At 36.7% G+C, this 13,511-nt stretch overlaps 1 protein-coding gene across 2 annotated transcripts; it reads left to right on the top strand.

Moving 5' to 3' along the window:
• The first annotated feature begins 3,758 nt into the window (after positions 1 to 3,758).
• On the top strand, positions 3,759 to 12,904 carry LOC133690375 (7-deoxyloganetin glucosyltransferase-like). 2 transcript variants are annotated; one of them, XM_062110650.1, is made up of 3 exons: positions 3,759 to 4,440; positions 11,198 to 11,494; positions 11,660 to 12,904. In XM_062110650.1, exons 1-3 carry the CDS (start codon positions 3,924 to 3,926, stop codon positions 12,583 to 12,585), a joined length of 1,740 nt encoding a protein of 579 aa, XP_061966634.1. In that variant the 5' UTR covers positions 3,759 to 3,923; the 3' UTR covers positions 12,586 to 12,904. The 2 variants fall into 2 exon arrangements, with proteins under 2 accessions (XP_061966634.1, XP_061966635.1); XM_062110651.1 differs by lacking the exons at positions 11,198 to 11,494; positions 11,660 to 12,904 and adding an exon at positions 8,517 to 9,582 and having other exon boundaries at positions 3,787 to 4,440.
• The last annotated feature ends 607 nt before the right edge of the window (positions 12,905 to 13,511 follow it).

The following is a 13,511-nucleotide window of genomic DNA, read 5'->3' on the forward strand; positions in this document are numbered from 1 at the left end:
GAAAACATATCAAGAACTAGCTCTGTGTAGCTGCTCTTTGTTCGACAGGCAATATTTCTTATGTATAAAGAGATTGTAAGATCAGTTTTGATAAATAAGAAAACTCTGTTTCTTCAGAATTCAATTGGATGTGCAATCTATGGAAAGAAGAAGCCGAGTGCCTCCGATTAATGGCTGGATTCCAAGACGCCCAACTCAGTAATTTATGTGAATTTTGGCAGCTTAGCGGACGCTACAAAGCAGCAGCTCATTGAATTTGGAATGGGAATTGATAAAAGTGGTCACCCATTTCTATGGATAATAAGGTCTGACATGATGATCAATGACGACTCCTCAATATTGCCACCAGAATTCACTGCAGAAACTAAAGAGAACGGCTTTATATCTAGATGGTGTCCACAAGAAGTTCTTAAACATCAACAGATTGGAGGTTCTGTAACACATTGTTGACGGGGTTCAACGATTGAGAGCATTTCTTCTGGCGTGAGCTTTGTTGGCCATCCTTTGGTGATCAACAAACAAACTGTAGGTGCACATGCGAGGAGTGAGGAATTGGAATGAAGATTGATAGCAATGTCAAGAGAGAGAATGCGGACAAACTTGCGAGAGAGTTGGTGGAAGGAAAGAAAGAAAGGTAAGAGAATAAAGAGCCAAGCCATGGATCGGAAAAAATTAGCACAGGAGGCCACAGGTCCAATAGGCTCATCATTCATGAATTTAGACAAGTTTGCAAGATAGGATATATTAAAATAGCTGGTGCCGACAAGTTGATGGCGAACTAGCCCCCAAAAAAGAAGAAACATAGTCTGAAATACAGAAGAGAAAGGTCAAGCATGAAAATCTGAATTAAAACTTGCCTGAATAAAAAGAGGATCTCGGATTCAATAGATATATTCATCATTCATGTATAACTAAAGATGTGGATCATAGTTTAGATGATTGATCATATTTCTGTATGATAAATGTGAATTTTGATGTTTTAAGAATTTAATGTTATTGAGAAATTGATAGAATTAAAGTGAATTTTACTTGTGTATTCATGTATAACTAAATATTTTTTACGCATTTACATTGTTGTTATAATTTGTAATGTTTTTTCTAAAGAATTTAAAATTTTAAAATTTATTTTCAACATACCTAGTTATTAATTATTAATGTATTTATTTTAAAATTATTGATTAGTTTTTTTCATCAAGTCTGGTATTAATATTGTCCTTTTCAAAATAATTTAAAAAATACATATAAAAAAATAATATAAAAAGATCAAAGTGTAAAACAAGAATCAAGATAAAACCAAGGGATACCAAACAATTGAGAGGAAGAAATAAAATTGCATCTAAATAGTGAAAAAGATCTAGAACAAAAGGAGATGAGGCTACCATTGGATTCCTAACAGACAGTAAATATTATTTACCATCTCTTTCATCCACCCTAGCCATCATAATTGTTCTTGGAGAGAATATGATCATGGAAAGACAAATCCTATAAAAATACTATTCATCTTCTCCTATCTTTCTCCCATAAGAAATCCTCACCTTGTCTCTCTCTCTCTCTTTAAAGCTGAAACTTCCTCCCTTGATATCTCTTACCTTTAAACTCCATTTCCGACGATACCACCACCATTATCATCCTATCAAGTCCCTCTACAGAAGACTTTCAGCAATTGTAACCAATAGCCCCTGCATCATCATCAATTGAAGAGAGAGAGAGAGAGAGAGAGAGAGAGAGAGAGAGAAGAAATAACCAATCTTCTCCTATTGAAGAGAAACACACAGCCATATAATCCACATAACCTAATAACCTCAGAAAGTTACAAAACAAACTAGTACAGAGAGAAACCATCACAGGATGAAGTAGGACATATCTCCCCCATTGGTGAGAGGTGGCTGCACCGCCACCATATGATGAAGTAGGACATTTGGGCGCACCCTTTGAATCACGAGTTCAACGATTTAGAGATTCAATGAACATGATAGTCATGTTTCTAATTCAATTATGAATCTCCTCTTTATTTTTATTTTCTTTTTCAGAAAAAAGAGGCATAAACCTAAAAGTATTCACTGGAGTGTGCATTTTAGCAAATCTCCTTCTCACATGTGAGTCTTGTCTACTTCCCTTCCAACAAAAGTATTTAGCAACCTCGAGTACGATAGTCAACATCCGAGGAGCGCAACATGAGCCTGCATCTATCCTCACCGACCCTCTGCTCCTAATTTGTTTTACTACTCCATAAGCCATTTCTCATGGAGGTAGCAGTCATGATCAAAATGAAGCCGCACTATCCTCGTAGTGATCCTAACCAACAGTATGTCATTAACTATGCAAATGTCTATAGCCATCCATTTTTTTTTAATCTTATTTTTAAATAATAAATTAATTAAAAATTAAGTTTTATAATTGATTTTAATTAATTTTTAAAATTATTTCAATTTAATCATCCGGTTGCAAGTTTGACAAATTAACTTAGATTATTTTTACAATCTACTTTATACAAGATTATTCTAGTCTTATAATATGGGTCATGAGTTTTGTAAATTAACTCGGATTTACTTGGATTATTTTTATATTATTTTTTAATATGTTTTTTAATTTTACTTTTCAATATTGGATTGATTGAAAATTAAATTTTATAATTTTATTTATTTATTTTATATAAGGTTATTTATAATTCATGTTGTGGGTTTGATATATTAATTTAAATTAATTTAAATTTAAATTTAAATTTTTTTAATTATTTTATTTTTAATCTCATTTTTTTAATATTCTTTTCCAAGACAAAATCACAATTTCTACATTCTTAACAAATACAATTATATAAACTCCGTTCGATCATCTATCTTTGATTGTTTCACATCATAAAAGACTGGAAGAACAGTGTTTCGTCGCATCTCATTCATGATTTGACAATCTTGACATATACGTTCAACCACCTAGTGAATTCGTGTATGATTGTTTTTTATTTTTAAAAATATTTTTGGAAAAAAATTATGTTTTTAAATTAATTTTTTTTATTTTTAAATTTTTTTATACATTAATATAAAAAATAATTTTTAAAAAATAAAAAATATATTATTTTAATATATTTTCAAATAAAAAATACTTTAAAAATAAATTAACAACTACAACGCTTAAATAAACACAACCTCTTGCAAAGATAATAATTGATGGCCATGATTCTTGACAAAAAGAAAAAAACTTGAGATGTTGTCGGTGTGATGACCGGATACAATGAACTTCTATTCATTTCTAAGAAGAAAATGAAAGGTATGTTTATGGTTTAAAATAATTTTGTATTTCCCCCCAAAATGATCAGTCCTCCATTCTTTTATAATAGACAGCATAGTTATAAAATCTAAACTCAGTGGTTTCATTCTATGATCCGTTAACTTGGAGTTCAGCCCTAGCTAAGTTTGGTTTTGAATGGTTGACGAAGTTGATCATTGAGTGGTTTGATGAGAATTTGCGACCGAATCGATATAGGTTTAAACTAACCAGTTTTAGCTTGATTTGATTTTTTATATTAAAAATAAAAAATTATATTATTTTTTAAATTTTTTTGAATTTTAATAGATTTAGTTTGGTTTGGTTACTGAGTGTTAAGCGAAAAACATATGTCAAACGTTTTTTATGTACGGCAGCCTGACATTCATAGACAACCACGAAAATTCTCCCGTTATCAACTGATATATAAGCCAATAATTTCCATGGCCCGCATCAGTCTAGAATAATGATTTTAATTGGATTAAAATTAAAAGAGAAGATAAAATCCATACTGTACCTCTATAGGGCTGCTATTTTATAATAGAGTCTTGTTGATAAGAAAATGTATCCTGTGTAAAGTGTTTGCTTCACTTTGACAGACGACAGTAGCAAAACAATTACTCTAAAGAAAGAGTTAGAGAAAAAAGGAAAGAGCTAGAGACATGTTTCGCAAAATCTTAGCTGACAAGCCTCATGTAATCTGTATTCCCTGTCCAGCTCAAAGCCATGTAAAGGCAATGCTTAAACTAGCAAAACTACTGCATTACCGAGGTTTTCGCATAACCTTCGTGAACACAGAGTTCAACCATAGACGCATGCTTAAATCTAGAGGTCCTTATTCCCTGAATGGCTTGCCCGACTTTCGGTTCGAATCTATCCCAGATGGCCTCCCTCCTTCAGATGAGAATGCTACCCAAGATACACAAGCAATTTTCGAGGCTTGCAAGAAGAACTTGCTAGCTCCATTTAATGAATTGCTTGCCAAGCTCAATGATACAGCATCTGCTGATGTTCCTCAAGTGACTTGCATTGTATCTGATGGATCTGTGCCAGCTGCCATCACTGCTGCTCAGAGGCATGGAATTCCTGTTGCCTTGTTCTTTTCTATCTCTGCTTGCAGTTTCATGGGGTTTAAGCAATATAAAGAGCTCAAAGAAAGAGGACTGTTTCCATTAAAAGGTAAGAACAAGAATTGGAATTGAAATCACAACTTCATTATGATTTTCTCTTATTTCATTTGGGCATTAGATAAATATCCTAGTTGTTCATGTGCTGCATCATCGTAGCCGTCATCCATGGAAATAAATAGATTGCTACATGAACTGAGTTCTTATGGACTAAAACTTTCTGATTAAATGGTACAATATTCTGGTAGTTTATGCTGGATCATGGTATAGTACATGTACCTGATCCGTGTTCATAATTCCTGGGTAGCCCTTCGGCTGTGTAACCTGAAATTTGAGTTCAAGCTAGGGAACCTTTCTTCTCTTCTGATTTGTTGGTGGGAGGAACCACTGGTGGTGGCTTTGAAACACTCAGAGGGGATAAAACACAAGGTTTTATTACAAAAACACAAGCTTACAATTAATTAACACAAAAGCTTAACAATACACACCCTCTCTTTCTCTCTATTCTCTCCACACAATTTAACAGAAGCTGGACACTCTATTTATACACGAAATCAAAATACAAAAATTCAAACTTTCCAAGTGTGAAGGCGGCCGGCGGCTGCGGCTGGTCGGTGGATGGTTGCCTTCCTTGACCTTCTGGATTGAGTTTAAGTTTCAACAAATCTCCCCTTTAAACTCAATCGAGGGATATCATGCCAAGCATGAACTTCATTCTGATAAATGTTTCCCTCTTCAATAGCTTTGTATTTTTGCATTTCTTCTTTTGCCTTCTTCTTTGTCTTATAGACCCATTTGACACCTATTGCTTTCTTGCTTTCTGGTGGATAAGTCAGCTTCCAGGTATCATTCTTCTCAATGGCATGAATTTCTTCATCCATTGCTTCTATCTTCTCTTCTGTGATAGCTTTGTTGAAGCTAAGTGGGTCATTCTCTGCAAAGAAACAAAATAGAGTTATATATTCGATGACTTGCGTGGCATCGTACAACTCGTCAAGATTTCTCATCCTTCTTGGTCCTTCTGATGATGAGGATGTTGATGCTGGTGTTGATGATGATTCTGGTGTGTTTCTCTTGTTGAATACAGGGAATCTGTGTTCTGGACTTTGTGGCTCTGCTGGTACAATCGGTTCTTCGACAAGTACTGTTGGTACTTCTTCATCTTCAAGGATCAAATCAATGTTGATCCATTTGACTGCTTCTTGATCATCATTCCATTCCCAAGATTTATCTTCTTCAAAGATAACATCTCTACTCATAATCACCTTCTTCGTGATAGGATTATACAGCTTGTATCCCATCCTTCTTTCACCATATCCGACAAAGATGCATTTCTCGCTTTTATCATCGAGCTTTCTCCTTCTTGCATCTGGGATCTTTGCATATGCCACACAACCAAAGACTCGTAGATGAGTAACACTTGGTTTGTGACAACTCCATGTTTCTTCTGGAATGACTCCTTGCAAACTTCTGGTTGGGCAGCGATTCAGTAGATACACTGCACATGATACAGCTTCAGCCCAGTATTGTTTGGGCAGCTTCTTTGCTTTGAGCAGACTTCTTGCCATGTCAAGAATCGTGCGATTCTTCCTTTCAGCTACACCATTCAGCTGTGGTGTATAAGCTGGTGTTGTCTGATGTCTGATGCCTTGTTGTGTACAAAAGGCTTCAAAGTCATTTGCTGTATATTCTCCACCTTGATCAGATCTCACGGTTCTGATCATGTAGCCACTTTGCTTCTCCACAATTGCTTTAAAATCTTTAAAACAATTGAATACTTCTGACTTCCTCTTCAGAAAGTATATCCACGTCTTTCTACTAAAATCATCAATAAAAGTGAGGAAGTACCTATTTTGTCCAGTCGACATAGGCGTTATTGGGCCACACACATCTGTGTGTACTAACTCCAGTGGCCTCTTTGCTCTCCAGTTGACTTCTTTGGCAAAACTGGATCTGTGATGTTTGCTGAGGACACAACTTTCACAGACTTCATCTAGATGATCAATGTGGGGCAAACCTTTGACCATCTTCTTGCTTGCTAGCATCTTCAGACTTGTGAAATTCAGATGTCCAAGCCTCAGGTGCCAAAACCATTCTTCACTGTTGGTGATGGCACTCAAACACCTTGCTGCATCATACTGGATGTTCAAAGGAAACATCCTATTCTTGGACATTTTCACATAGGCAATTAATCTCCAATTGTTGTCTCTAATTGTCAGATGACAATTCTTCGAGTAAAAAGTATAACCTCTCTCCAAAAGTTGACCTAAGCTGATTAGGTTCTGCTTTATGGCTGGGACATAGTACACATCGGTGATGTAGCTGGAATCGCCGTTCTTCAACTTGATTGGGATGCTGCCTTTACCTTTGAATGGAATCTTTGAGGTATCTTCAAAAGTAACTAGACCTTGCTTGGTCTCATCTAGATCATCAAATAACTCTCGGTAGCCACACATGTGATTGCTGGCTCCAGTATCTAGATACCACATATTCTCCTTTTTCTCACCAAGTCCTTGTTGGACAAGTAATGCAGATGCTCCTCTGTCATCCTTCTCTACATAGTTGGCTTGCTCACGTACCTTTAATGAAGCTTTCCTTCGGCATTCAGTGCTATAGTGCCCAAATTGATTGCAACTATAACATTGGATATTCCTCTTGTCACGGTTATTGTAACCGCCTCCTCTTCCTCTAGGAGTGAATGCTTGTTGTCCTCGACCTCCTCTGGTGGTGTTTCTACCACCTCTTCCTCTAAAGCTTGTATTCCAAGAACCTCTTTCTTGGAATCTCTGGAATCCTCCTCTGGATTGTTGACTTCCTGCTTGAGTGGTATATCCACTTGTTGAAGTCTCCCCTTGCTCATATCTGTCCTTGAGAGACAGCTTTGCTTGTAAGGCATGCTCGATGGCCTTATCTTCATTTCGCTTTACAATCTTCTGCTCATGAGCTTGCAAAGAACTCATAAGTTCATCCACTATCAACTTGTCCACTTCTTTGGACTCTTCAATAGCGACAACAACAAAATCAAATTTTGGATCTAGGGATCTCAAAATTTTCTCAGTAATCCGGGAATCGACGATGGCTTCTCCATTTCTCCTCATCTGATTGACTATCACCATAATTCTTGTGTGATAATCAGAAATAGATTCCAAGGACTTCATTTGCAATAACTCAAATTCACCTCGCAAAGATTGAAGACGAATCTTCTTGATTCTGTCAGCACCTTTGTATTTTTGTTGGAGAGCCTCCCATATGTCATGTGATGTTTCAGCGGAAGCAATGATCTCGAATGTGTCTTCATCAAGACCTTGATAGATGATCGTCTTTGCTTTGTTGTCTTTCTTTCTGTTGACTTTCAGGGCTAACTTCTGTGCCTCTTGTAAAGCATCTTCTTCTTCTTTGGATTCTGGTTCATCATAAACATAGTGTACAATCTCCAAACACTCTTGTGAACCAAGGAATGCCTTCAATCTGATGCACCAACTATCATAGTTGTCTTTGGTCAGCTTCGGGATGAGTGTTTGTGTACTTTCTATAGTCATTTTGCTCTTTAAATGCCTATATCACCTTCTGGGAATTGAATTTGGCAAAATGGACACTGTAGATCGATCCGGAATGGTCGAAATAGTAGGGAACCGGTCTGACGTTGTATAAATCGGGTCAGAAAATAGGTGAACCGGTCAAAAAACCAATTCTGTACGGCGGGCGGTTCGCTGGGTTGAACCGGGAATATTCTGTGGAATATTCTATCGGCTCGACTGCGGCTAACAAGCGGCTCGGCTTGAAAAGGGAATATTCTATGGAATATTCTTCGGCGCGGCTGGGCTCGGCGTAAACGGCTCAAATATGGCGCGCGTGGACGGCACTCGTCTTCAACCTCTGGCGCGCGTGGCTGCGCGTGGCAAACAGGTCTGAATCTTCAGGTGGCGCGTGTGGGCTACCGCGGTCTCCGATCAAGGTGAGTTTTGCGCCAGTGAGTTTGTATGGATGAGTTCTACACGGTGAAATGATAAAAACTTGTTTTTGACAACTTTGAAAATTCGGATTTTTCGCTAATTCCTCTTCTGCTGTTGTCTTCATTTACTAGCCCATAAATGGTATGCTACATATGCGTTTAATTTTTGTTCGCAGACGAGAGCTTTTTAACAAATGGCTATTTGGATCAAGTACTAGACTGGATTCCAGGAATGAAAGATATACGATTGAGGGATCTTCCAAGTTTTCTTCGTACAACAGATCCAGATGATTATGTTTTCAACTTCTGCATGGAATGTGCTGAGAGAGCTTCTGAAGGTTCTGTAGTGATTTTCCATACTTTTGATGCTTTGGAGAAAGAAGTCTTGAGTGCTCTTTACTCAATGTTTCCTCGTGTCTACACGATCGGTCCACTTCAATTACTTCTCAATCAAATGAAAGAAGATGATCTAGATTCTATTGGATATAATCTATGGAAAGAAGAGGTTGAGTGTCTCCAATGGCTTGATTCCAAGAAACCAAACTCCGTACTTTATGTGAATTTTGGTAGCGTAGCGGTCGCCACAAAGCAGCAGCTGATTGAATTGGGAATGGGACTCGCTAAAAGTGGTCACCCATTTTTATGGATAATAAGGCCTGACATGGTCACAGGCGACTCCGCCATATTGCCACCAGAATTTACTGACGAGACTAAAGACAGAGGATTTATTTCTAGCTGGTGTCCACAAGAGGAAGTTCTCAACCACCCATCAATAGGAGGTTTCCTAACACATAGTGGATGGAATTCAACAGCTGAGAGCATTTCTTCTGGGGTGCCCATGCTTTGTTTGCCGTTCTTTGGTGATCAACAAACAAACTGTAGGTACACTTGCAATGAGTGGGGCGTTGGAATGGAGATTGATAGCAATGCGGAAAGAGATAAAGTGGAGAAGCTTGTGCGAGAGTTGATGGAAGGAGAGAAAGGCAGGGAGGTAAAGAAAAAAGTCATGGAGTGGAGAAAGTTAGCAGAGGAAGCCGCGGGTCCAAGTGGCTCATCATCCATGAATTTAGACGAGTTGGTGAAGGCAGTGCTTTTGCCATGAAAAAATATAAATTCTAGAAATCTGGAATTATTATTTGCTTGGAGAGAAGTTGTTTCTTCTGTTGTCTTTGTCTTGTTTTGGGGTCCCATGACATGTTCTGATGTTTTTTCAATAAGCATATCTGCTATGTTTTTTTTTTTTTTTTTGCTTTAGATTTTTTTTTATATTGAAATTGTTTTAATATATCCATATTAAAAATAAATTTTTAAAAAATAAAAAAATATTATTTTAATATATTTTCAAATAAAAAATAATATTTACCACTGTAACAAACACTCTCTTTGATTTTCTCTTTGATTTTGTTTGGATCCTCCAGCCCTTTCAGATCAATTACGGAACAAAAATAGGCCGAAGATTCAAGAAATTAATTTGACAGATAGTCCACATGTGGTCCCTTAGCTTAGATCCATTATAGCCCAGAGATCATAATAAATCATTTATTTTCTATGAGACTTGCTCAGTCCCTCTAACTCACGAAGGAGCAATACGACGAGTGTTTTTGCAAGTTACCGCATTGATTTTTTTTTTTTGTAAAATAACAAAAATAATTAGAAAATTAGCATAACAAAAATATTAAGGAAACCACATGATTCGTCGAAGTAAATCAATCCGCACTATCTTCATACTCATCCCAAATTCATTGAACGTGAATATGATGTTTTGTCCTTGGGGAAAATTAATACCAAGCAATCATCAGTTCAATATTTTTTCCGTGATTTCAACCCAGATGAAATGGCAATTTTGGTGAGAATATTCATGCCTTTATGACCTTGCCAAGATGAAATGGCAATTTCTACGTTCTTATCAAATGCAATTGTATAAACTCCGTTTGATCTTTAATTTGTCTTTGATTGTTTCACGCCATCATTGACTGGAAAAACAGAGTGCGGTCGCATCTCATTCATGAATCTGAGTACAATCTCGACAAATACGTCCAAGCAGCGAGGTGAATCAGCACAATCTCCTGCAAAGATAGTAATTGACAGCCCTGATTCTTGACAAAAAAAAAAAAAAAACTTGAGATGTTGATTGTGTTGTGATTGGACACAATGAACCTCTCTTCGCTTCTACGACGAAGATGAAATTGATGATCTGTCCTCCTCCTTTCTTTTATAATGGACAGCATAGTTATAAAATCTTAACTCAGTGGTTTTATTCGATGACCTGTTAACTCGGAGTTCAGCCGGGGCTAAGTTTGGTTCTGAATTTTTGAAGAAGTTGATTGATCAAACTTTAGTGATTTGATGAGAATTTGCGACCTAAGCAATCTAGTCAATGTCTAATTAAATTTTTATATATAAAAAAACGTATTTTTAATTATTATTTTTTTAGAAAACAATATCATTTTAAATAAAAAATTAAAAAAGCTCAATCTGAGTTCCAACTTTTCCTTATAAAAGCACCCTTAACTTTCGTTGTGTGTATACACGTACAAAAATTGTAGCATTGCTCTATATAGGGACAGAATCTCTATATTGTGTAGGCAATACATAGAGCAAATATAGAAAGAAAGTAAGAAACAAAGAATTAGAGAGATGATTTTTAATATTTTAGCTGACAAGCCTCATGCGGTTTGCATTCCCAGCCCAGCTCAGAGCCACATTAAGTCAATGCTTAAGCTATCAAAATTACTACATTACAAAGGTTTTCACATAACCTTTGTCAACGCAGATTTTAATCATAAACGTTTGCTTAAATCTAGAGGTCCTGATGCCATGAATGGCTTGCCCGATTTTCGGTTTGAATCCATTCCAGATGGCCTCCCTCCTTCAAATGAGAATGAAACCCAAGATGTCGCTGCACTTTGTGAGGCTGCCAAGAAGAACTTGTTAGCTCCGTTTAATGACCTGCTTGACAAGCTTAATGATTCAGCATCTTCTAATGTGCCCCCAGTGACTTGCATCGTCTCTGATGGTTTCATGCCCGTCGCTATCGATGCTGCTGAGATGCGCCAAATTCCGATTGCTTTGTTCTTCACCATCTCTGCTTCCAGCTTCATGGGATTTAAACATTTTCAAGCACTCCGAGAAAAAGGTCTTACACCACTGAAAGGTATGAGCAAGGAAAAAAAATGTAACTACATGTATTTTGGTTAAGATTTTCTACTAGTTCATTGGATGGTCCGTGAACAAGGGAAAAGGTCATTTTTATTCATTTACGTAGCATTACCTTTCATCAAAAAGCTAATATATGAATTCAATTTCTTTTTTGTTGCAGATGAGAGCTTTTTAACTAATGGCTACTTGGACAAAGTTGTAGATTGGATCCCAGGAATGAGAGATATAAGGCTAAGAGACCTTCCAAGTTTTGTTCGTACAACAGATCCAAATGATTTTTTGTTTAAATACTGCTTGGAATGTACTGGGCGGGCTTCTGAAGGTTCTGCAGTTATTTTCCATACTTTTGATGTTTTGGAGCAAGAAGTTCTGAATGCCCTTTACTCTATGTTTCCTCGAGTCTATACGATCGGTCCACTTCAGTTGCTTCTCAATCAAATACAAGAAGTATATCTAAGTTCTATTGGATGCAATCTTTGGAAAGAAGAAGTTGAGTGTCTCCAATGGCTTGATTCCAACAAACCCAAGTCAGTAATATATGTGAATTTTGGTAGCATAACAACCGTTACGAAGGAACAGCTCGTTGAATTTGGCATGGGACTTGCTAGAAGTGGCCATCCATTTTTATGGATAATAAGGCCTGATATGGTCACTGGCGACTCCGCGATATTGCCACCAGAATTCACTGAAGAAACCAAGGAAAGAAGCTTTATTTGTAGTTGGTGTCCGCAAGAGGAAGTCCTCAACCACCCATCAATAGGAGGTTTCCTAACACATAGTGGATGGGGTTCAACAATTGAGAGCATTTCTTCTGGCGTGCCTATGCTTTGTTGGCCATTCTTTGCTGATCAGCAAACAAACTGTAGGTACACATGCTCTGAGTGGGGAACTGGAATGGAGATTGATAACAATGTCAAAAGAGATAAAGTGGAGAAGCTTGTGAGAGAGTTGATGGAGGGAGAGAAAGGTAAGAGCATGAAGAAGAAAGCCATGGAGTGGAAAAAACTAGCAGAGGAGGCCAATGGTCCAGGTGGTTCATCGTCTATGAATTTAGACAAATTGGTGAAGGAAGTGCTTTTGTCGTGAAAAAATAAAACTGCATGCTAAACTAAAGACAGTTAAAGCTGAAGACGAATGTATTGTTCTCAAGGTGACATGGTGGTTTCATTTTAATGAAGTGCTTTTTTTATTTTTCACCTTTTTGTGTGAAGAAAGGGGCTGAAAGCCCTCAAAAGAAATTACAATAGGTAAGGAGAGGAAAGGCAGAACCAATGAGATCACGGTACAATACAGGGAGCAATAAATTGTTGAGGTAAACTCGTATATGAGTTGTGAAAATATATCAAGAACTAGCTGTGTAGCTGCTCTTTGCTCGACAGGCAATATTTTCATCAATTTCCTTTTAGATTCACCCCCTTTTAATGGCTGAAGATTGAGAAATTATTATAATTTTATTTTATTATAGTAAAAACTAAAGAGCCAAGGTTTTCCTTTAGCAATTTTTGATGTTCATTACTGCTCATCCTCTTATATTTCACCTTGGATTTAAACTGTTTATTTTTTTAATAAATTTTTAATTTAATTAAAAAACTTTTATTTTGCACAATCAAGTTTTTTGAATCCAAATTCAAACCTAATTACATATTATTTTGAAAATAAAAGTTGAATTGTAAGATAAAAAACTGAAATACTAAACCACGGGTAAAATAGATAACGAAGACCACGCCTTATATTTTTATTGCACTAACATATTTTTTCATATGCTTAACTCTCTGGCAGAGAAGTGTGTGTCTGTCTGTATATATTGAACTAATGATTGCTTAGTATTAATTTTCCCGAAGGATATCACAAATGGTTCAACGAATTTGGGTTCCAGCTGACTGAATCCCTTACAATCACTACACGCCACGCTTCTTTTCATGAAAAATCTCGCCTAACAAGTCAAAGGTTGAATAACTTAACTGTCATTTATGGGATATCACAAATTTAAAGAATGATGTAGAAAATCTAAT

Source organism: Populus nigra, chromosome 3 (genome assembly GCF_951802175.1).
Source record: "Populus nigra chromosome 3, ddPopNigr1.1, whole genome shotgun sequence".
NCBI lineage: Eukaryota > Viridiplantae > Streptophyta > Magnoliopsida > Malpighiales > Salicaceae > Populus > Populus nigra.